The sequence below is a fragment of the Euphorbia lathyris genome, chromosome 2 (genome assembly GCF_963576675.1).
Source record: "Euphorbia lathyris chromosome 2, ddEupLath1.1, whole genome shotgun sequence".
NCBI lineage: Eukaryota > Viridiplantae > Streptophyta > Magnoliopsida > Malpighiales > Euphorbiaceae > Euphorbia > Euphorbia lathyris.
In genome coordinates, this window is record NC_088911.1 from 87609927 (window position 1) to 87634096 (window position 24170).

The 24170-nt window shown below is 36.0% G+C and overlaps 2 protein-coding genes across 2 annotated transcripts; one reads left to right on the top strand and one right to left on the bottom strand.

The window, feature by feature from the left end:
- The first annotated feature begins 236 nt into the window (after positions 1-236).
- On the top strand, positions 237-5305 carry LOC136218850 (uncharacterized). The gene is made up of 4 exons (XM_066005993.1): positions 237-738; positions 2365-2586; positions 2788-2900; positions 3661-5305. The coding sequence occupies exons 1-4, from the start codon at positions 553-555 to the stop codon at positions 4028-4030; spliced, it is 891 nt and encodes a 296-aa protein (XP_065862065.1). The 5' UTR covers positions 237-552; the 3' UTR covers positions 4031-5305.
- Positions 5306-5554: 249 nt separating this feature from the next.
- On the bottom strand, positions 5555-6771 carry LOC136218852 (protein DETOXIFICATION 19-like). Its single transcript, XM_066005994.1, has 3 exons — positions 6735-6771; positions 6302-6659; positions 5555-6228 (listed from the first exon to the last, which is right to left on the bottom strand). Exons 1-3 carry the CDS (start codon positions 6764-6766, stop codon positions 6088-6090), a joined length of 531 nt encoding a protein of 176 aa, XP_065862066.1. The 5' UTR covers positions 6767-6771; the 3' UTR covers positions 5555-6087.
- Positions 6772-24170: the final 17399 nt, after the last annotated feature.

Sequence of the window (24170 nt, forward strand, 5' to 3'; positions counted from 1 at the left end):
ATTAAACCATATATACTTTAATAAACTATCATTTCTTGACTTTTATCTAATTTATAGATAATCATAAACTATAAATAATAATAATAATAAATAATAATAAATTATAGATAAATAATAATAATAATTATAATAAATTATATATAAATAATTATAATATAATAAATAATGATAAATTACTGAATACCGAAACTGAATGCTGAAACTAGACTAAATTGACACCTAAAAATGAATTTGAGCAAAATTGACAATTCATTTCAATTTTAAGGTGGAATTTGACTCTTTAATGTTCTAATTTCGAGATATCCTGTAAAGCACTCATTGCTCAGTTCTGGTAATTATGAACGTCTACATCAAACGCCAATTCAACAGAAACCATTATAAAGAATTTAATTTCAGATTTTGATTCTTAATCCAACCCTAAAACTAGTATTGCAATTCTGATCCGATTTTTGAATCGGAATTGAATTATCCAATTCCAGTTTCATTTTCAAAATCCATTTGGAGACGCGAAGAAGCTCTTAGTTAAGCCCTTGAGAAGAGAGTAAAGTAGAGATGGCGGAAACAAAGTCAATAGGCGTGGTGGGAAGCGGCCAAATGGGGTCGGGAATTGCTCAACTCGCCGCCGTACATGGGGTAAATGTCTGGCTCCTTGACACGGATCCTGTCGCTCTCGCTAGAGCCAAAAAGTCCATCGATAGCAACATCCAGCGTCTCGTCTCCAAAGGTCACCTCTCTCAGGTAATTTTGTTTTCGGCACTTTGACAGTCTGCTGATGTTCTCGTCGAACTTTTTATTTGGGAAAATATTCCAATTCAAGGATTATACTGTTTCTGGGTTCTGAACAATTTTCTAGTTGAATTTTTAGTTAATAGTTATGCTCTAGTTTGCGGGGCTTTGTTTACCAAGTAACAGGAATTGCACGTTTAAATATAAATGGGTGGTTGTAGCCAGGTCAAAGCTCTGTGTGGCGCCGATAACTCTTCCAACTCTTCGGTGCCCAGAACTCTTCGGAATCTTCGGCCAGCCAAATCCTACTAAAGGTCTATCCCCTTTAAACGTTAAGCATCTAGTCAATTTGTCTGTTGCTAATCCGTCTTGGAGGGTCTGCTGTGATTAAACCTCGCCATATAAAGGACTCGCATTATTGGGTAACTCTGGAGTCTGAAGTGTCAGCAGGGGTTCCATCTACGGAGACATCCGCCCGGCCGAGTGGAGTGGACTAGGGTGGATCGCTTAAACGACACGGTATCTCTGTCCCTCTATAGTGTTTTTTTACACTAACTCGGAACCCACGGCTAGTGGGCATTGATACGTCTCAATCACCACTCGTGTCCAGTCCTCCTCGTAGCATTGCCACTGCTCATGCCGATGCTTAGGATGACTTTGCCCATGCCTGGGTCGAGTTTGCTATGGCCAAACTCTCCCACCTGACTCCCCCACTTAGATGATCAACGTCCTCATTGATCGAGCTGGCTTCCTACGAAGAAATCTTCGCTTTCACTCTCGAACGACTACCGAGGTTCCACACAAGTCGCCCACCCACTTGTTTCCCAAACTAATCTCCGCTCACTCTGAACTCTTCTCTCTATCTCTGAAAAATTATTTGGATTTCTAACCGTTGCTCGCCAATCTCTCACTCGAATGTCTTCAACCAAAGGAATTTTTTCTCTGCTCGAAAGCTCGTTCTTCCTTAATAATAGCAAAAGAATTTTTTTTGAAATTTTTGGAATGTAAAAAGTTCTTTCCTATTATTATGGATCTTCCCCTATCCAGGGTCCATTCATCTTCTTCTTCTATAATTCATCGTAATGTACTCTGAGTCTTTCATCTTCTTGATGCGCCGGTTAGGAGGACCGAAGAGTGGCAAAGGGATGTAGTGGTGAGGGGTAGGGGAAGACCTAAACAAACTTGGAGGAGAGTGATCGAGAGTGATATGAGTTTAATGGGAATTGAGGAAAATATGGTAGTGGATAGGACGGAGCGAATTTGTGTCGCTGGCACGACTTGATTTCACGGTTTTATATAATGGTTCATGTTAGCCGACCCCGAATCATTTCGGGACTAAGGCTTTGTTGTTGACAAATTTAACTAATCTAACTTAGAAATATGCTTTTTGGTTGTTTCGCAACATGCTGTTCTGTTTCAAGTATGCAACAATTAATTGTATTTTGCCTGAAACGAATTTTTATATTATTGTAATAGAATCTAGTCTAGATAAAAAAAACTGGGAACATGCAAGAAACCTTAAAAACCAGAAAATTCAGCTAAGTAGCAAACAAACAACTTATTTGGATACCAAGGTGTTAATTCCTCTAACATTAATGTGCATGAAATTTTATACATTCTGTTTCGTCCACTTGACAGTCTGCAGCTAATGATGCTTTGGGGCGTTTAAGTTATACCACAAATTTGGAAGAACTTCATATGGCTGATGTTGTTATTGAAGCTATTGTGGAGTCTGAAAATGCCAAGATAAAGCTATTCCTTCAGCTAGACAAGATTGTAAAACACTCCACCATTTTGGCATCCAATACAAGTTCCATCTCTATAACTCGTCTAGCATCTGCAACTAGCAGGCCAACCCAGGTTATGTTAAGATTTGTTCACTCTTTTACCCTGAATTTGCTTTTGGAAAATCTAATTAGATCTTTTGAATGAATTATAATTTATGAAGTATTTTCCGATATTAAAGTTGACTCTAAGTCTTGATGAACAATGGAGATTCTATTTGTGGATTAATTTGAACAAATCAGGATTATAACAAGGTAGAAGAGACATCATCTGCAGGTAATTGGCATGCATTTTATGAATCCTCCTCCAATAATGAAACTGGTTGAGATTGTGCGGGGTGCAGATACTTCAGATGAGACATTTTATGCAATCAAAGCCTTGGCAGATAGGTGACTGAAATACACTCTTTTACAAATTATAATTGCCACTCAAGTGATTGTTACTATAATTCCTGCATATTTATGATTTTTTGTTTAATTTACTTGAAATTACCATTGCATGTATTTGAGTAGAAAGCTAAATATAGACCCAGGGAGGGGTGGATAGCCTTAATTGTGACCAAACCCCGAACAAGTTTATCTCAATGACTCTGGTGTAGACCAAAAAGTTTTTAATTTGGATTGAAAGCACTTGTCGTCCCCAAACTTAAGGGTAGTTTCCCGAGGCCACAAAACTTCAATTTGCGACTCTTGAACTTCAATTAAATTTTACAACAGCCAAATTCGACCAATTTTGGTCAATTTCTCACCGGAGTGTTTACTTAGCAACCTAATAAATATTAAGAGTTGACACATAATAAACATTGGATGGGAAAATGTTGAAGTTTAAACTGATTTCACAACCTGATAAATACCGCTAGATGAGAGTGTTGAAGTTTAAATTTATGTGATTCTTACATATGAATTATCAATATTTGTAAGGATGCTAGATTAGGATTTTGGCAAGAAATTGGCCGGAGTTAGAAGTTCAAAAAAATTTCTGACATGAATTGAACTTTTGTCGGTGATGAAACTACCTTTAAAGTTTGGGGATGACCGGTGCATTTAACCCTAATATTTCTGTAAGCAAATGGATAGTCTACTTTATGTTTTCCTCTCTGGAGTTTGTTAATCCACCAGTTGTTTAACAATGTGACTAATATTTGTGCAGGTTTGGAAAGACAACTGTTTGCTCTCAGGATTTTGCCGGCTTCATCGTGAATCGGATCCTTATGCCAATGATAAATGAAGCATTTCATACCCTATATACAGGAGTGGCATCAAAGGAGGATATTGATGCAGGAATGAAGTTAGGAACAAACCATCCAATGGGTCCTTTAGAGCTTGCAGATTTTATTGGATTGGATGTATGCCTCTCAATAATGAAGGTCCTTCATGCTGGCCTGGGAGACACTAAATATGCTCCCTGCCCTCTTCTTGTGCAGTATGTTGATGCGGGTCGTCTCGGAAGAAAACGAGGAATTGGGGTGTATGACTATCGTGGAGCAACCGAACAAGCAAAACCATCAGCTCGGCTTTGATTATTAGGTCCATACACTTAAAATCTTTGTAAATAACATACAAAACTCACCTCCCAACTCAGAAAGCACAAGCATTTTTGTGACAAATAAGCAGTGGTGGGCTGCTGTGCTTTCTTCCTGTACACTTGTGTTAAAGCACAGGTTCTTTAGCATGTGGGTGTGATACCCTCAAAAAGAGGAAGATTGTGCTTCAAGTAATAAAGTTTTTGGAACTTTTGATGGTGTGTTCTTGATGCTTCAAGACTACTGCTTTCTTCCTGAGATTATGCTTATAAGTTTTAACAGTTAAACTTAATTTTTGAGTCTTTTATACTCAGATCTGATGGAATTAATATTAATGAACAAAAATGAGGTGCAAATTCAATTTCAGAGGTGAAAGACTGTCGCTAAAAAACAGGGTATAGAATTCCACATCATTCATATTCAATTTTAGTCTTGTAATTAATTGACAAATTGAATTCATGGGTCACCATCACTATCTTTGGCTATAGTTACTCTTACATTATTATCATTTGCATTATAAATGATAAAGTAACAATTTTTTTTTGCTTATAAACTTGGAAAATTTCTTATAATTTTTCCAAAAGATAAAACATGGTAATGTAAAGTTTTTGGGAGGTAATGGTTGCCAGCTAGGGGATCTTGTAATGCAAGACAGAGAAATCAAAAGGACACAAAATGTCTCCAAAAGTGACCCACCAATTAATAATTAAGTTGATTATTTCTCATGGCATGGCGAGCTAGCCCCACTATCTCATGGCTAGTCCCAATTATTACAGTTAGGCAAGCATTTCCTCTATTGAATGGGATTGATTTGGAATCTTATGAATCATTAATTAAAAAAAAAAAAAAGAAGCCAAAAAGATAAACATAAAAAGAGAAGAGCTAAAGTTTTTCCTACATATAATTGGGTTTGGAACAATTAGAGAGAGAGAGAGAGAGAAGGCATGAAGTTCTTGTTCCAGTGTCCTTGCTGTTCATGTTTCTGCTTCATGAAGCCTAAGCAGGGTAGTAAACCAAAGGCAAAGGCTAAAGAAGCTAAAGTGGAGGATTCTAAGGTTGCAGAAGCTAAAGTAGAGGATTCTAAGGAAGAGAAAAAAGATTGATATTTATGCATTCAGTGGCTGCCTTCATTTTTACTTCACTGCTGCTCTGCTCAACTAATTTTATGAAATGTAATGTATCCAATTTTATCTTCCTTTTGTTTCTGTTTCTGGTCTGTTTGAAATGCTTCTACATCTTATTAATATTACAATGCCACACTCTTTTCAGCTATTTCTTGTTTAATTTCTGCTTGTTTTACACTTGTAAGAGGGTATAAATCTCTTTCTTACATGCTTCTACTTGTAGTTTCGAAATGCAAGTACAGCAGCAGTCTTTTCAGATTCGGATCAACAACAATTTCCATTAGAGATCCATACAACATTTAATAGGAATGTTTTACAATTAGATGTTGTTTAAACAGTCTGTTGAACACCATCTCAATCCTAAAATAGGAGAGATGGTATTATTCACTTACAACAATCCTTTTGTACCCACATTATTACATTGATTGAGCCCTTCAAATTCACGTGGCCACATATGAACTATATACTTTTATTTTCATTACTCTTAAGATGCACTCTCTGTCATGTGGTCCGTTTCTGTTGATATAAATGTCATCAAACAAATTATTTACCATTAGAAATGAACTTGTTGATTTTCTCCAAATTCATGTGAGCAAGGACAGAGGTAGAAAGGGTCATGGATCATCCATTGACGAAAGATGTACGAACTACCGTTGCTGATGCTTAAGTCCCCCTCCCAAAAAAATTGTAATTTTGAACATATTTTTCGTCCATATCCCATGAGTATTTGTCTCTTGCACACTGAAATGGTATAGAAGAAATAAATTTAAAGATGTATTCAGTTGTAGATTATTACGGTGAATAGAATATATTTCCCCAAATGGAATGAATGGCCGTATGTTTATTGATCTCAACGCTAGCTAATACAAGACCATGCTATGAAAGAGCATAGCCAAAATTTGGGGCACTAGATAATCATCTTACTTTTTGTTAAACAAGAAGTGGGTGGGTAAGGTTAGGTTCATTTGAGTTTGTGGGAACGTATGTTTGACTCCATTTTGCTCGTGCTGTAACCACTGACAATGTAGCAGCTTGACTTGCAAGTCCACATATTAACCCAATCCACAAACCCTGCACACAACACAAACATATGTTATTTCTCAGCAAAATGACTCAGAAAAACCAAGTTAAAGAGTAGGTGTACCTTAGCATATAACTTGAATTTGAATCCCATAAGACAGGCAATAGGCATGCCAATCATATAAAAAGTAGCCAAGTTAACATAAACAACTAGGTGCTGAAAACCACAACCTCTAGCCACTCCTGATAAGACACCTTGAATGGAATCAAGTGTAATTAAAATTGCAAGAAATGGTGTGAAATGGGCAAATTCCTTTATTATTGTATTGCTATCACTGAAAAGACCAACCCAGAAGGTGTGACCAAGTGCTAGACCCAACGCCATCAACAGAGCAAGAAGCAGTGAAAGCTTAAGACTCACTGACATGGCTCCCTTAGCTTTCTCTGGATTGCCTGCTCCTAACTCATTGGACACCCTTGTGCTGTAATGTCACTCATAAATTAGCTTAAATTAAGTATTATGAATTGAAGAAACTATGAATTAGGTAGAATTAAACCTTGCAGCAGCACTAAGGCCATAGGTTAACATGTAGGCTATAGCTTCTGTGTTCACACTGCATATCCAAATGAACAAGGCAGTATGTCACTAATAGCTGAAAATCAACACAAAAGAACCAAAAAAAGCTGAAATTTGACTTCTATACTTGATACAATTATGTCAGTTTAATAGTAATCAGAAAAATTAGTTTACATTAAAAAGAAAAGGGTGGAATTTTCTATCAATTGCAAACAATTGAACGAAACTGAGTGAAAATGACGAATTGTGCCAAGTATAGGGATCAATATTTCAGCTTTTTTTTTTTTTCGGAAGAAAAGGAAGTGAAAGAAATGAACCCTATTGCAACGAGTGAGGTTGTTATGGTTGAGTCTGGCATTACTCCTGCTAACAACACCAAAATTTCAAATGCCCAAAATTCCAAACTGCCAACAACAACATAAAGAACAAAAACTCAATTGAATGTGTATAATTTGGGTTTAATACATAATTATATGACTAAACTTGTTACTTTATACTTATACTTGCACCAATCATACACCCAAATTTGTTAATTTAGATGTCTAAAGTTAATATGAACCCATCGAATCAAATTTTTACCTGAATAAGTTGCATGACATGTCAGTAGATAAAGGTGTTGGATGTCCAAAATAGATAAGTTCGGGTGTATGATAGGTCCAAGTACAAGTTCAAGGTGCCAAACAGAAAAACGTGACAAGCATAGGTGTATTATTATGTATTAACAGCTATTTACATTTGTGGCTTAATGCATCAACAGCCCTTGAACTTGGTTAGTAATATACATTTCAATTTGTCCAAATTGAGAGCAAGTTCAGGAGGTCAAGGGGACATAGTATAAGTTCAGGGGGTTGTGATGTATTAAGTCTTAATTTGTGCAGCAGATTATTGGTAGGCATGATTACTTACCACACCATTGCAGCAGAAGGAAGGGCAAGTTTCAATTGAGTAAGAACGTAGTGGAAAGAATCAAAGGAAAATCCATCCCAAGTATGCTCAAACTTCTTACCAAACATGACATAAACAATCAACATAAAAAGTGATAACCAGAATGAAATAGAAACAGCAATTGGAGCTCCTTTGAAACCAAGTGGCGTACAGTGAATCAAAGCATAAGAAATGCCAATATGGATGCATAAGGATATGAATGAGAATAGAACAAGAGGCACCACTACAGATTGTGTCTGAAGAAACCTTAAGATGTTCTGTATAGCTCCATATGCAAACAATCCTGGAATCAGATACTTCATATAGATATCAGCCCAAGCAGCAATGTCTGGTTCTTGATGGATTAAGATGAGAATTTCCTTTGTGTAGAGCCAGATTATAGATATCATAATACTGAACAAGAATGATATTATGCAGGAAGATTGAAGATAGATTCCTAACATTCTGTACTGTTTTGCACCAAAACTTTGACCACAAAGTGTTTCAATTGCTCCACTCAATCCTACCTAAAACAACACAATATTCAACTTCAAAACCTTAACATATTACCATAAAAGTCTTCCCTGAAAGTAAATAACCTTCAAATGAAAAAAAACCCCAAAATTAAATTAGAACACCATTTTCTATGAAATCACATGTTTTTGAATTTACGGCTTTCGGAGATTCCTCTCTAAATATCCTAACCAAAACAATACTTAAAGGCCTAAACTATACGGTACGAAGCCTCCTAAAGTTGTTCATTATTGTCATTTTGTCCCCCTGAACTTAAGGTACAACCTCTTATCCATTCCAACTTCCTAAAAGTGAGATAACACACCCCTTATTTTTCCTCAATCGGAGAAAATGTTAACCCGTGAGGACCACTCTCCTTTCAGTTGACTTCCTGAGTCGGGGCGAGGGAATCAGAGGAGGAACCAAGCACGGACAATCAAGTGTGCAAAGGGGCCAAAATCAGACCCACGTCCCGGTTGGATTAATCCACGCTCCGCGTGGATGATGGTCTGATCACTTAAAAGATCAACAGCCAATCCACGCTCTCAGTGGATTTTCCATGCTCCGCGTGAAATTAAATCACGCTCCGAGTGGATTCACTTAAAAAGCCTTGCTCCTTACTCGAGCTTCCTCCTATTTGCAACCCTGCCACTCCCTAATTACAATCCATGCCACTCCATATTTACAACCCATGCCACCCCTTTAATGTTGCCCAATCTACCCTCATCTTTACCCTTTTAATTATTTATGTAATTTACCCTTATTTGTAATTTGCCAACTAGGTTTTGGATGCTATAAATGCATCTCTTTCTTTGTAATTCATTAACTTTTTTATCAATCAAAATTATTATCTTCTTCATTGAAGCTTTTGTTAAGGTTTTCACCTTCAACAATGGGGGATCTTTGATTTCCTACAGATTTAGTCCGTAAAACCCGGGATTCACTCCTTCTAGTTTAGCTAGAGAAGAACATCTTTGTTAGTTTACGATTAAAACTAACTCATCCCGAATTAATCTATATCAGTTGTATTAGAGCCGATTGTTTTCCTAACGGACACTTCTTTCGACTATGGTTCAACCAAGCTTTTCACACTTATTAATGGAGCATGTCTCTAAGAGCCTTGAAGAATGGCAAGCTGAAGCAAGGGAGATGGATTTTGAGCTTGCCGAGATGAGGAGAAAGACAAGAAAGAACTTGGAGCAAGAAGAGATGGAAAGACTCCAAAGGGAACCCGAAGTAGCCGGAGACGACAACGTCGGGTCCAACGAAAAAGAGATGACGAAACCTCCATTTTGCCTCCTAAAGATCCATTTTGCTTCAAACTTTAATCAGACCCCTTGAGGAGGCTCTGATACCAAATGTTGAGAATGGATAATTAAAGAAGAAATAAACAGAGAAGAATTATTGATGTTGTTATTCAATTGATCTGATAATAATAAAGCATCAGCTAAATAAATAGCTTTTACTACTCTAACGTGAAATAAGGAATCTGATGAACCAAAGAGTCCTAAACATATGGAACAACTAAAGATATTTAAAACAACAAATATCCATCAAAACTAGGGATTTTATTGACCAAGCAATAACAACCTAATATTTCCTCCCTTAAACTGAATGCCATAAAGCATCAGTTTATAACAGATTCAGAGCACACTCCTAACCATGTTCTCATCTTCACAAAAACATCTTGCTTCATTGGTTTGGTCATTACATCAACTAATTGATCTTGTGAGTTGCAGTGTTTCAACTCAACAGTACCTGCTTTTGTAAGTTCTCGAAGAAAATGAAAACGCACATCTATATGCTTGCAACGACCATGCATGACATGATTTTTAGACAACGTAATTGCCGAACTGCTATCACAATAAACAACAGTTGTTTTTCATTGATATAGACCAAGTTTGTCTAACACTATTCTCATCCATATTGCCTGGCAAGCACATGTAAATGCAGCAATGAATTCAACATCCGTTGTGGATAAACTGACAACAGGTTGCTTCTTTAATAACCAAGACACAACAACTGAACTTAAGATGAAAACATAACCTGAAGTGCTTTTACGATCCTCTAAGTCTCCTGCATAATCGCTGTCCGTGTAGGCAATCAATTCATCATTTCCTCCCTTCTTGTAGAAGATGCCAAAATCAAGTGTTCCTTTCAGATACCGCAACACTCTCTTTGCTGCCAATACATGAAGTTCAATGGGATTCTCCATGTACCTGCTAATAAGACTCACAACAAACATTATATCGGGTCGAGTGGCTGTGAGGTACATTAGACTACCAACCACTTGCTTGAAATAGGTATTGTCTACCTTTATACCCCCTTCATCCGAACTGAGTTTACAACTTGGAACAATCGGATTGAGAACTGAATTTCTTTTCTCCATTCCAAAACGTTTCAACACCTCTAAAGCATATTTCTTCTAGCTAATGAACACACCACTTGATTTCTGTAAGACTTCCAGCCCAAGAAAATATCTCATCTTACCAACATCTGTCATCTCAAATTCATTTTTCATCGAGTTTTTAAACTCAGAAACCATCACATTATCATTTCCAGTGATAATAAGATCATCAACATACAAACTAATAATTAAGATTTTACCTGCTGCTCCAACTTTGATGAAAAGTGTATGCTCATAATCACATTTCTCAAATCCTTCTTTCATAAAGTAGGCTTCTATACGACTATACCAAGCGCGTGGAGCTTGCTTAAGCCCATAAAGTGCCTTTTTTAATTTGTAAACTTTCTGTTCATTCCCCTTTTGCACATAACCACAAGGTTGCTCCACAAAAACGTCTTCTTTTCAACTCACCATAGAGAAACGCAGACTTTACATCTAGTTGATAAATGACCCAACCTCTTTGAGCTGCAAGAGCCACCACCAAACAGATTGTTTCAATGCGTGCCACTGGTGCAAACACTTCAGTATAATCTACCCCATACTGCTGAGAATATCCCTTTTCTACAAATCGTGCTTTGTATTTGTCCACTTCTCCACTTTCTAAAATTTTTGTTTTGTAGACCCATTTCACTCATACTTGCTTTGCTCCTTCAGGTAATTCCATTAATTCCTATGTGTTGTTCCTGTTTATTTCTTCAATTTCCACATCCATCGCCTTTCTCCACTTTTCACTTTGTACTGCATCTTCAAAATAAATAGGATCAGCAGCAGCAAACATGGCAAATTGAACTTCATTATCTTCTTCTGAAATTCCATCTCCTGATGTGTAGTCTTGCATCCAAGCTGGTGGTCTCTTGTTCCTCGCTTCAATTGAACTAGATGAACTTTCAACCAGAGATTCAGAGGAAATATTATCCTCTTCCTATGCTTCTTCTTCAGTTGCATCAAAATCAGACTCACTTCTATCTTCATTGACATTAATTGCAGCTGGATCATCCTTTTTGTCACCCCAATCCAAGTCGCACTCGATTGCTTCTTCATATTTCTTGTCCCAATCCAGCTCTTGTCTTCTTCGAACACAACATCTCTACTTATTATGATCCTTTGTGAAGTAGGATCATAAAGACGATAAGCCTTTGACTCCTCACTAACCCCCAGCAAAACACAAACCAAGCTTTTATCATCTAACTTTGTTCGTTTACTGCCAGGAACATGAACATAAGAGATACAACCAAAAACTCGAAAATATGCAACAGAAGGTGTGAATCCGCTCCAAGCTTCTTCAGGAGTCTTATTTCTTACAGCTAATGTGGGACTTCGATTCAAGACATGGACCGTCTAATTGACTGCTTCAGGCCAAAAGGTCTTTGGAATCTTCTTTTCTGATAGCATGTTGCGTACCATATTCATAATGGTTCTGTTTTTGCGCTCCACAACTCCATTTTGTTACGGCGTATATGCGGCTGTCAACTGTCTTTGTATGCCATTTACATCACAAAATTTATTGAATTCATCTGATGTAAACTCCCCTCCTCGATCTGTGCGCAGACCTCTAATGTATGTGTTTGTCTCTTTTTCAACATGAATTTTGAATCTTTTAAAAGCATCAAAAGCTTCTGATTTTTCTATCAAAAAGAAAACCCATGTTTTCTACTAAAGTCATCAGTAAAGGTGAGCAGATACCTTTTCTTGTTGTTGGACATAGGTTTGATTGGTCCACAAATATCAGAATGTAAAAGCTGAAGAATTTGTGAAGCTCGCTAATTACTCTTCTTTGGAAAAGAATCTCTTTGTTGCTTTCCTATTAAACAGTCTTTACACAGCCTTGAGGGGACTAAAATTGAGGTAAATCGGGCACCATTTTTTTTTGTTAGAGAGTTTTCAACCCTGTAAAACTCAAGTGCCCATATCTGCAATGCCAAAGCTGCCCCATATCCTCTGTAATTGTGTTGAAGCAAGCTGATTTTTCAGGCTGAGATATAGCATGCAGCACAAACATTTTATTTGTAGAAATTTTTGTATCCATGATTAGCCCCTTATCATTATGAAACACTTTGCACCTTCCATGTTGAAAGAGAATAGCAAGCCCCTTTTCTTGCAGCTGCCCAATGCTTAGCAAGTTGTTCTTCAGCTCTGGTACATAGAAAACTCCAGTGATGATATGTGCCATTTTATTCACTTACAGCCTGACATTACCCTTTCCCATTATATCCATGCTTGAGTTGTTTCCTAACTTCACTGCATCTCGAAAATTCTCATCCAGTTCTGAGAAGTATATGCATCCGGAGTCAAGAAACCACAAATCTTTATTTTCGTCGTTATTGTTCATATCCATGTATGCCATCAATCTTATTGAGCTTCTGCATAATTGTCCTCCTTTTCCTTGCTTTTACATTCCTATTGGAAACGCCCTAGTTTATGACAATAGTAGCATTCCACTGTGCTTTTGTCGAAGTTTTGTCTGCCTCTTCCACGACTTCTGCCTCTGAAACTTCCACAGCCATGACCCCTTCCTCCTGATTGTTCTCCATGAGTGATTTGCAAAGCATGTTCTTCTTCAACAGGAGGACTCATACGTTGTTCATGCACGAGCGGGCTGCTTTGTAATTCATCAGTGGTTAAACTGTCAATATCTTTCGACTCCTCAATGGAACATACGACATAGTTAAATTTTGGAGTCATAGATCTCAATTTTTTTTTCAAGAACAACAACATGTCCTTTGTTTTCTCCATTTGCTTTCATCTTATTGGTTATGATGAGGGTTCGTGCAAAATACTCGTTCACCGATTCTCCTTCCTTCATATAGAGAACTTCAAACTCTTTGCGAAGTGCTTGCAATTGTGCACGCTTGACTCAAGTGGATCCTTGATATTTTTGTTTCATGGAATCCCATATGCTCTTTGCTGAATCCTTGTTAAGGATTGGCTCCAGGATTGAACGATCTAATGATTAAAATAGATAGTTTTTAGCTTTCAGATCTTTCAGCTTCTGATCTTCAATGTTTTTGCGTTGTCCATCTGTAATAACCCCACTTTTTGCTGCTGCAGGAACTCCAAACTCTATTAAGCCCCAATACTCCTTTGAACGTAAGAAGTTTTCCATGAGCATCAACCAATAATCATAGTGTTCATCAAAACGTGGGAATGCTGGTTGCACAAATGAACTTTCTATCGTAATACTTTGTGAAGTCTGCTGCTTCAAACTTTAATCAGGCCCCTTGAGGAGGCTCTGATACCAAATGTTGAGAATGGATGATTAAAGAAGAGATAAGCAAAGAATAATTATTGATGTTGTTATTCAATTGATCTGAGAATAATAAAGTAGCAGCTAAATAAATAGCTTTTACGGAAACTGACTCTAACGTGAAATAAGGAATCTGATGAACCAAATAGTCCTAAACACATGGAACAACTAAAGATCATTTTCAACATCCCAATAGGGGTACAATAATGTGAATCTCACCTTCTCAATTTTACTAGTAGTATATTATTAACTAGGTAGAGGTTCATGCTTTATCATCTCAATTTATTAATTATAGTATTAATAATTGAAATTTAATTATTAAATTCTAAAAGTAGATTTTTTCTTAATTTTTTGCGCACAATGCGCTTACATTAAAGAAGAAAGAAAATTCCTCAACACACCCGGATGCGATTCGAAAATTTCAACTTAGAAATTTTTAGTTTAAAAATATCCAAATCCGATAATTTTATTACATAAGAAGTGAGAATTTTATTGGGAGGATCAAATTCTGCTAATGCTCCTATTGAAATATTATTTAAAACATTGATCAACACTCCAATATGGGTTCTTATGAAGTTTATGGCAAAGAATCAACTGAACTAAAGGTTTAAGTTGGTAATTAAGATTAAAGAAATGACTTTTATTATTATCTCTAATATAACTGTTCATGTGAATCTTGTGTTGAAATTTAATCAACGAACCAAATTATTAGGATATGACCCATCACTTGATAAGTTTTCAAATAATTCTAAGTTAACCTATTTTTTTGTTTTGGTTTTACTTTTCGAAAATTGAATTTTCAGTTAGTTTTGTTTTGCCATAATAAAGACCCAAAAATATTATTTTAAAATTTGGGTAGTTGATTAATATGGAAAAAAATCTAATACTCCCTCCTCCGTTTCATATTACATGACTTTTAGAGAGCTATACAAAAATTAAGGATATTAGAAAAAAGACATTGTTGTCCCTTATTTATTGATTCCAATATTTATTTATTCTATAATAAGTCCATTATGCTAATTAATTTTTGTAAACCTGCATTTTATAGCAGAAAAAATGATGACTTAACGTGTACTGATAATATAAAATGACATGTAATATGAAACAAAAAATAATCTTTAGAAAGACATGTAATATAAAACGGAGGTAGTATTATTTCTCTATTCCTTATCTATATCTCCTATTCAATCTCCGAGGCATATCATTACTATACTTTAATTAAAATTAAATAAGATTAACTAAGATTAATATTACGCTGTCCAAATTAAAACTTCACAATCAATTAGGACATTAAACAATCAAAATTATCAATAAGATATTTAAGGCCTCAATTGATGATTTTTATTTTGTTCAAGAACCTAATTAACGATTTTGATTATTTAAAATCTTAATTGATATTTTAAAGGGTAAATTACACAATGATCATAATTAACAAATTATTTATAACTGTGTCAGACTCTTAAACAAATTTATTTAAATGTCAAACAAATTTATTTAAATGTCATATTTGGTGGTTTTTTTAAAACTGTTTTTATTTCCTGCAACTGAATAACTGAAAATTTGACAAAAATAGAAATAAAATTATGATATTATGATATTTTAAAATTTAAAATCATATAATGATAAAATACATAAAAGCGATTTTCATAATTGTAAATAGTTTTTAAAATATGAATTTCTGTGTAATTTTCCCTATTTTAAACCTTAGTTTGGGAAGCCCAATAAGTATTATACCTTAACATAATTAAGGACATAGATATTGTTCCGATTAATATAGATGACACTTGATTTTTCTCTAAGGGTCCGCTTGGATGAAGATTTCACAAGGTTCATTAAAGGGAGGTTAATTAAAGGGAGGGGAAGGGAGGGGAAGGGAAGTGAGGGAAAGGGAGGGGAGGTTAGAGAACCTCCAGATCCCACCAATTTGATGGGACTGAAATTGAAGGTTTTTGAACCTCCATTTAACCTCATTTAACCTTCATTTAAACTTAAACTCATTCCCAAGTAAGGTTAAGTAAGGTTAGAAAAATAACATCCATTTAAACTCCTACCCAAACAAGGTTAGAAAAATAACCTTCCTTTAATGAACCTCCTCTAACCCCAATCCAAGCAGACCCGTGGGGCTTAGAGGAGGTTCATTAAAGGAAGGTTATTTTCCTAACCTTGCTTGGAAAGTAGTTTAAATGGAGGTTATTTTTTTAACCTTGTCTAACCTTGCTTGACTAGGAGTTTAAGTTTAAATGAAGGTTAAATGAGAGTTAAATGGAGGTTCAAAAACCTTGAAATAACCTCAATTTCAGTCCCACCAAATTGGTGGGATATGGAGTTTCTATAAATAATCTCCCCTCCCCTCCCCTCCTTTCCCTTCCCTTCCCCTTCCATCCCCTTCCCTCCCATTCCTTTAATGAACTTTGTGAAACCTTCATCCAAGCAGACCCTAAATCTCCTTAACAACTATATTATTATGAAATAAGGTACAAATCTAACCCTATGGCCATTAAGAAAGAACAATTTTAGCTCCTATGTACAAAAATAATATAATATTAAACTTTATGTTTACCAAATAATATAATATTAAACTTCATGTTTACCGATTTTAAACCTTATTAATGGAAGATTAGTATCTTTCATTTGTAATTTCATGTCATGACTACCTCCTACATCTACATCTAGTATTTTAAGACATATAATGACAAAAAAAAAAAAACTCATATTCATTAATCAGGTTTCAAATCACATCATTTCATAAATATTGGGCTTAATTTGTATTATTTATAGGTAAAGACTAAATTTGCTATCTTCAAATAATTAAGTAACAAATTTATAACTTATCCATATTATTGTTAAGAGACAAGTCGTGGAATAAAATTTTGAGACCCTCTATTATACTATTATTAAGAGCTGGTGATTAGAAGAAAAAAAAATGTATATATTGTTATAAATTTTCGCTTACATTTTAATATACTGTATTCTTATTTTCTATGATTATTTTTAAATTAAAATATAAAATAATAATTATTATTCAATAATTGTCAATATTGTAATTAAAATAAATTTTAAATTTTATATAAATAAAAAATAAAACACTAATAATTATTATTCAATAATTGTCGGTATTGTAATTAAAATAATTTTTAAATTTTATATAAATAAAAAATAAAACATTTGAATAGGAGGCTCCTTTAGGCTGTCCAGGGGTGGCAATGGGGAGGAGATTATCTGAAAACCGCGAGTATCCGAATCGACGAGGATGAAGAATAATCGAAAAAATTGGGGATGGGCACGGGGATCCCGAAACCTAAATGGGGATGAGGACGGGGATTGCTTTATCTGCCCCGTGGGGATCCCCGCTCCATTACCGTGTAAATTTCTTTGGGGATCCCAGAAAAATCCCCATGGAGATCCGCGAATAAAATTAGTAATTTGAATTAATTTTATATCATAAATAAAGTTCAGGGGCCAATATTAAACTTTACCCACTATAAACTAAAGTGCAGAGATTTATTTGTAACTATTGTTGAGTTTTTTGTAATTTTGATTTCAGCAACACTTTCTATCTTCTAATCTATTCTTCTCGATTGAAACTGACGAACGCACCGCCGCTCCCAGTCTTCTCTCCACCTGCATTCCGCCGGCTTCACTCCGTGACTCCGCCTGTGTTCACTCTGTGACTCCACCACCTGTGTTCCGTCGGTTTCATTTCACCTGGGTTCCGTTCCATTTGCTTTTGTCCGACGTCTGCTTCACTCCGCCCTCTCCTTCACTCCATTTAAGATATTTTAATTCTCTCTTAATTTTCCTTTACCTTTTGTTTCACCTTTCTTTTTATGTGAACAATATTATGTTATAATCTGAGTTCTATTTAGTTTGGAAAGATCATACTTCTTTTTATGTGAACAATATTATGTTATAAACCGAGTTCTATTTAGTTTTGAAGGATTGTTTATACTGCATCTATGTTGATATGTACCTATATTGATCTGAATCCTATTTAGTTTTCAAGGATTGTTTATACTGCAGCTATATTTTAAGAATACAATTAGAAGTGAATGGATTACTCTATTTATTTTAAGATTACTCTGTTTGTATGAGGATTCCCTATTCCCCGTGGGAGGGGGACAAGGATCGAAAATCCTCGAATCATTTAATAGGATTCTCCAAAACCATCTCCGTAATAATTGGAAAGAGGATGGGAAATGCATTCTGTCCCCGCACCATTGCCACCCCTAAGACTGCCTCCCCTGGTGGTTGTAGTATTAACTAGAAAAGGAAATTCCGACAGAAAAGAAACCTACCATGAAGGCAAAGCCAGTGACGGTAGCCCATGAATTGGCGAGAGAGGCGCCGGTGAGCAGAAGTTGACCGAGATGACCAGCCATCATGACCGACACAAGAGGTATCAAGTAATAGAAAACATTAGTCAGAATCATAGGCAACGAAAACATGGTCGGTTTCTTAGCCTCTTCCTTGTCCATAACTTTCTTCCACCACCACCACTTTATTTCTTCTCCGTTGTCGCCTGAATCCTCCATCATCTTCATCTTCTTCATATTAGACAAACAATTACGCCTGTCTTATGAATGTTAGATGTGATTAACCAAAAAAACAAATCCAACATAGAAAAACATACGAACAATAAAACTAGAAATTAAAAGGGAAGAGTTAGACAAATCTGAGGCCTGTATTAGCAGTTTTCTTAAGACAAATGTTGTCGCTATTGACAATTGTCTCTCAGGATACAACAGATTATGTGTAACCCCCTCACTTGGATCACATGATATCTCACACAATATCAGTTATAGACATGCTTTCAATTCTCAATCATATAAACTTCAATCTCATATAAACTTTACATATTATACATAAGAGAAAGCATTTACAATACACGTTTAAGTCATTATCCTACATAGAGGATTTACAAAACAAAAGTACATCACAAGACTCCAAAATGCCTAGATGAGAATGGACTGACACTGCTGGTGCGACCTTAAGCAAGAAGAACTCCACCTAACCTGTAAAATCTGTTGCCAAGGGGTGAGCTGCCTACTCAATAAACATATTACGCATATATGTATATACAGAAGTAATGTAAAGAGCACAAAGCAAAATATATCATTAGTACCAAGTTAGAATTTATTCATTTGTTTCACTTATTATAATAATACTTATTTTAGAAAGGCCTTGCTGTACTTAAACAATATATATAAAATGGTCCTTGGGCCCAATCTGTATTCCGGCTCACTAAATTCGGAATACAATCATCTGTGCTACGGAGGAGTTACACTCAACTCACGTACTCATATATCTCAACACATGTGCTTCCGGCTCACAATATTCGGATAGCACTCTCAACTTGGACCATTTCACATATTCATCTAAGCAAGCTCATATTAATTTATAATCCAACCATTATTCAGTTCCAGTATGTGCATAAGGCTCAACATGCCGTATTTACTCATAACACGGCAACATACTCAATCATATCACTTTCTTATCAATAATAACGTATCATAAACACTCAAACATTATTCACATCATTCACATCAGATTCAACCACATCTCACACTCAACAAGTCACAAGGAACAATACATTCATACACATATATAGGCAATATGTTTACCGTCGCACTTGGTTCGATCTATTCAACACGATCGGGTGTGCGTTCAATTGCACCTTGCCCTCCCAATGTCACATAACATTGATCCAATTAGCCTTAACATAAACTTAATGAAAATATAAACTAAGGATGCTATATGATTTACAAGACACTAACTCCACAAAGTTCATGCAATCTAATCCTTTTGTCTTAGATCATCACATGACCTACTTGCACACATTCTGCCATAACTTTCTCTATATGAATCCAAATGTCCTGTTTCTTGAACCTACTGAAACTAGACATATATGGGTATAACATATCCAAAATTCACATTAATATCACTTCTACACAATATATGCCATGCAAAATGATTATGTCCTATTTCCAGCCAAGAAACAGACTACCCAGATTTGCATCTACCATAATTCACTCAACCTAGCTCACACTAAACAAAATGGATTGTCAAATACTTTTACAGACATATACTTCCAGTAGTTAGGAACACTTTTGTATAAATAAACTTTCCTAAATTATGAGTCTAAGGTTCTCAAAATGCTACATCAACATGGCTGCCTCACATGACATTCCATTTCGAGGCAGTCATGATCCATCTAGGTTTTCTTCCCCTATATATGGAATTAAAGTCCCATATTTTACAGAGGGTTTCATAACACATATAGGAACATAGTTTATTCTTTATGTATCTTCAAATTCGAAAAATATCAATATGAAAAACATGCTCCCAAATGACTGAAAGCAGTACCCTAGATTTCTGTTTAGGGCACTTGATACATATCTTTCATTTGGAAAGCCTATAACCACTTTAAACAACACCAAAACTCAACAAACTCAATCACAACTCATCCACAACAAATCCTATAATCATACCTAGGTATTTCAGAATCTCCAACTCATAGAAAACAAGCTAAAACAACATACTAACCTTCAACTTGTGTCTATCACCTAGTATGCTTCCTAACTTGACTTGTTTGGCTTGCAAATGGAAGAAATTGGAAGATTTTTCTTTGGAGGGTGTTAGGATATGAAAAAGGAAGGTTTTCTGAAGCTTTGGTCGAAATTGTGGCTGAATATCATAAGGATTGAGTTGTGCACATCCTTTGTAAAATGAAGAGGTGTATTGTGTCTTACTATTGGGTGACACCTCATGCTTTCTCACAAACCTCAAATTCAGCCCTCATAAAGTGTAAGTTAATCAATTTAGGACATATAAATTCATTCATTCATTCATTTAAGTCCTAACTCAATTAACCAATCGTTACATCTTAACGACACACTAATCGCCTACTAATCGCACGATAATCGCATTATGTATACAAAACTTCTACTGACAATGAGATGAATCTAAAATGTATGTATTCAATCATGAAAACATATATGAATATGGGAAGACTCATGTGTTAGGGTTTTGGGGATGTTACAGTTCTTCCCCCCTTAAAGAATTTCGTCCCCGAAATTCACTTACCAGAAGCTTCAAATAGGTAAGGATATTGTGTCCTCATATTTTCTTCTACCTCCCAAGTTGCCTCATCAAGTGTTTTATTATGAATCCATCCCACCTTAACCATTGGAATTTCACGGTTTCTGAGTCGTTTCATTTCTCGTCCCAAAATCTCTAAAGGTTGCTCACGAATAGTCAAGTCTGTGTTCACTATTGCAATCTCAGGTTGAGGAATCATATGACTTGGGTCTGATCTATATCTTCTTAATACTGACACATGAAATACATCATGTATTAAAGACAATTCTGGTGGTAAAGCTAACCTATAAGCCAATGGTCCAACTCTCTCAATGATCTCATAAGGCCCAATGTATCTTGGATTCAACTTCCCTCTTCTACCAAAACGAACTATTCCTTTCCATGGGGATATTTTTAAAAACACTTTATCTCCAACTTTATATTCCATCTCCCTTCGGTGCTGATCCACATAAGCTTTCTGACGTTCCTGTGCAGCTTTTAAATACTTCTTTATGACATTGATCTTCTCAACCGTTTCCTGGACTAACTCAGGTCCTTCCAATTGCCTCATTCCTTCAACATCCCAACATATAGGGCTTCTACATGGTCTTCCATATAATGCCTCATAAGGTGCCATGCCTATACTCGAATGATAACCATTATTATAAGCAAACTCCATAAGAGGTAAATGTATATCCCACTCACCTTGGAAATTAAGAACACAAGCTCTCATCATATCCTCTAAGGTCTGAATAGTTCTTTCTGATTGTCCATCTGTCTGTGGATGAAAAGCTGTACTGAAATGCAATTTTGTTCCCAAGGAGTGTTGCAAACTGCCCCAAAATCTAGATGTGAATCTAGGATCACGATCTGAAACAATAGATATAGGTACTCCATGCAATCTCACAATTTGTTCCACATAAAGTCTAGCCAATTTATCCATCGAGTCTGTCTGTTGAACCGGTAGAAAGTGAGCAGATTTTGTAAGTCTATCCACTATCACCCATATACTATCGTGTCTACGTCTTGTTCTTGGTAATCCCATCACAAAATCCATAGTGATCCTCTCCCATTTCCACTCTGGTATGGTTAAAGGTTTTAGTTTTCCCACGGGAGCTTGATGCTCAGCTTTAACCTGTTGACATGTCAAACATTTGGAAACAAAATCAGATATATCTTTCTTCATTGTAGGCCACCAGTAAAAAGGTCTCAAATTTCTGTACATCTTTGTCATTCCTGGGTGCATAGCATAAGGAGAATTATGTGCTTCCTGTAAAATTTCTGATCTTAAATCTGCTACATCTGGAACACATAATCGACTACCTATCATCATAGTTCCATCATCTTCCACAGAAATATCAGGTCTTTTACCTTGTTGTACACGATCTCGCATTTTCTGTAAATAAGGATCATGCCATTGTGCTTCTTGGATCCTTTCTTTCAAATCTGGTTTTACCCATAGTGTAGCCATCAAACCTGTTTCTTCATTTACTTCTAACTGCACATCCATGGCTCGCATCTCCACTAGTGAATTCAAACTATAACTCTTCATACTAGCCACAATATCAACACTCTTTCTACTCAAAGCATCTGCAACCACATTAGCTTTTCCTGGATGGTAATCTATTGTACAATCATAATCTTTTAATAGCTCAATCCATCTCCTTTGTCTTAGGTTCAGCTCCTTTTGTGTAAAGATGTACTTCAAACTCTTGTGATCAGTGAGAATCTGAAATGTCTCCCCATATAGGTAATGTCTCCATACCTTCAATGCATGGATGACTGCTGCCAACTCTAAGTCGTGTGTGGGGTAATTCATCTCATGAGGTCTCAGTTGCCTAGAAGCATATGCAATAACTTTCCCATTTTGCATTAGAACACATCCCAAACCTTGTCCCGAGGCATCTGTATAAACAACAAAGCCACCACCTTCAGAAGGTAACACTAACACTGGTGCAGAAGTCAATCTCTTCTTTAGTTCCTCAAAGCTTTGGTGACATTTATCATTCCACTGGAATACAACTCCCTTTCTCAGCAATTTAGTTAATGGACCTGCAATCAGAGAAAAACCCTCTACAAATCTCCTGTAATAACCAGCTAACCCAAGAAAACTCCTAAGCTCTGTAACGTTCTTTGGCGGTTCCCATTCATCAATAGCTTTAATTTTGGAAGGGTCGGGTTGAACCCCTTCACCTGACACCACATGACCAAGGAATACAACTTCATCCATCCAAAATTCACATTTGCTCAGCTTTGCATACATCTGATTATCTCTTAAAATTTTCAAAACAATTCTCAAATGTTGTTCATGCTCACCCATAGTCCTTGAGTACACTAGGATATCATCAATGAACACCACAACAAACTTATCTAGATATGGCTGAAAAGTATTGTTCATTAATGCCATGAAAGCTACAGGAGCATTAGTCAAGCCAAAAGGCATCACAAGAAACTCAAAATGACCATACCTTGTACGAAAAGCAGTTTTAGGTATGTTAGCTTCGGCAACTCTCAACTGCCAATAGCCCGATCTTAGATCAATCTTTGAAAAATGACGAGCTCCTCTAAGTTGATCTAGCAAATCATCAATTCGAGGCAATGGATACTTGTTTTTCACTGTCATTCTGTTTAATTGTCTATAATCGATACACAGTCGCATACTACCATCTTTCTTCTTCACAAATAATACAGGTGCTCCCCACGGTGAAGTACTAGGTCGTATAAACCCCTTCTCAAGTAGTTCTTCTATTTGTTTCTTCAATTCTTGTAATTCCATTGGAGCCATTCTATATGGAGCAATTGATATAGGAGATACTCCTGGCATGGTCTCAATAGGAAAATCAATCTCCCTATGAGGTGGTAATCCTGGTAGTTCATCTACGAATACATCTGCAAAATCTCTCACCACTGGAATATTCTCCAATTTGCCTCCATCCTCCCTAGTATCCACAACATGAGCTAAATATGCCTCACACCCACTTCTAATCCATCTGATTGCTTGAATTGCAGATATTAAACAAGACGGCACAACCTTTCTCTCCCCAACAAATAACACAGTTGACTCTGAAGTAAAATGTAACACAACTTCCTTTGAACAACAATCAACTTTAGCTTCATATTTACACAGCCAATCCATCCCCAAAATAATATCAAATTCTCTAAACCCCATAACTACTAAATCTATAGGGAACTTATTTCCCCTCACTTTTATAGGACAATCTCTCAGAACCTGATTTACAATAACATTATTC

Coding starts and splice junctions, on each gene's coding strand:
- LOC136218852 (XM_066005994.1), bottom strand. CDS start 6,766: ATGTTAACCTATGGCCTTAGTGCTGCTGCAAG. Junction 6,660..6,734: donor GGCCTTAGTGCTGCTGCAAG/GTTTAATTCTAC, acceptor GTGACATTACAG/CACAAGGGTGTCCAATGAGT. Junction 6,229..6,301: donor AATTCAAGTTATATGCTAAG/GTACACCTACTC, acceptor TGTTGTGTGCAG/GGTTTGTGGATTGGGTTAAT.
- LOC136218850 (XM_066005993.1), top strand. CDS start 553: ATGGCGGAAACAAAGTCAATAGGCGTGGTGGGAAGCGGCCAAATGGGG. Junction 2,587..2,787: donor CAACTAGCAGGCCAACCCAG/GTTATGTTAAGA, acceptor CATCATCTGCAG/GTAATTGGCATGCATTTTAT. Junction 2,901..3,660: donor ATCAAAGCCTTGGCAGATAG/GTGACTGAAATA, acceptor ATATTTGTGCAG/GTTTGGAAAGACAACTGTTT.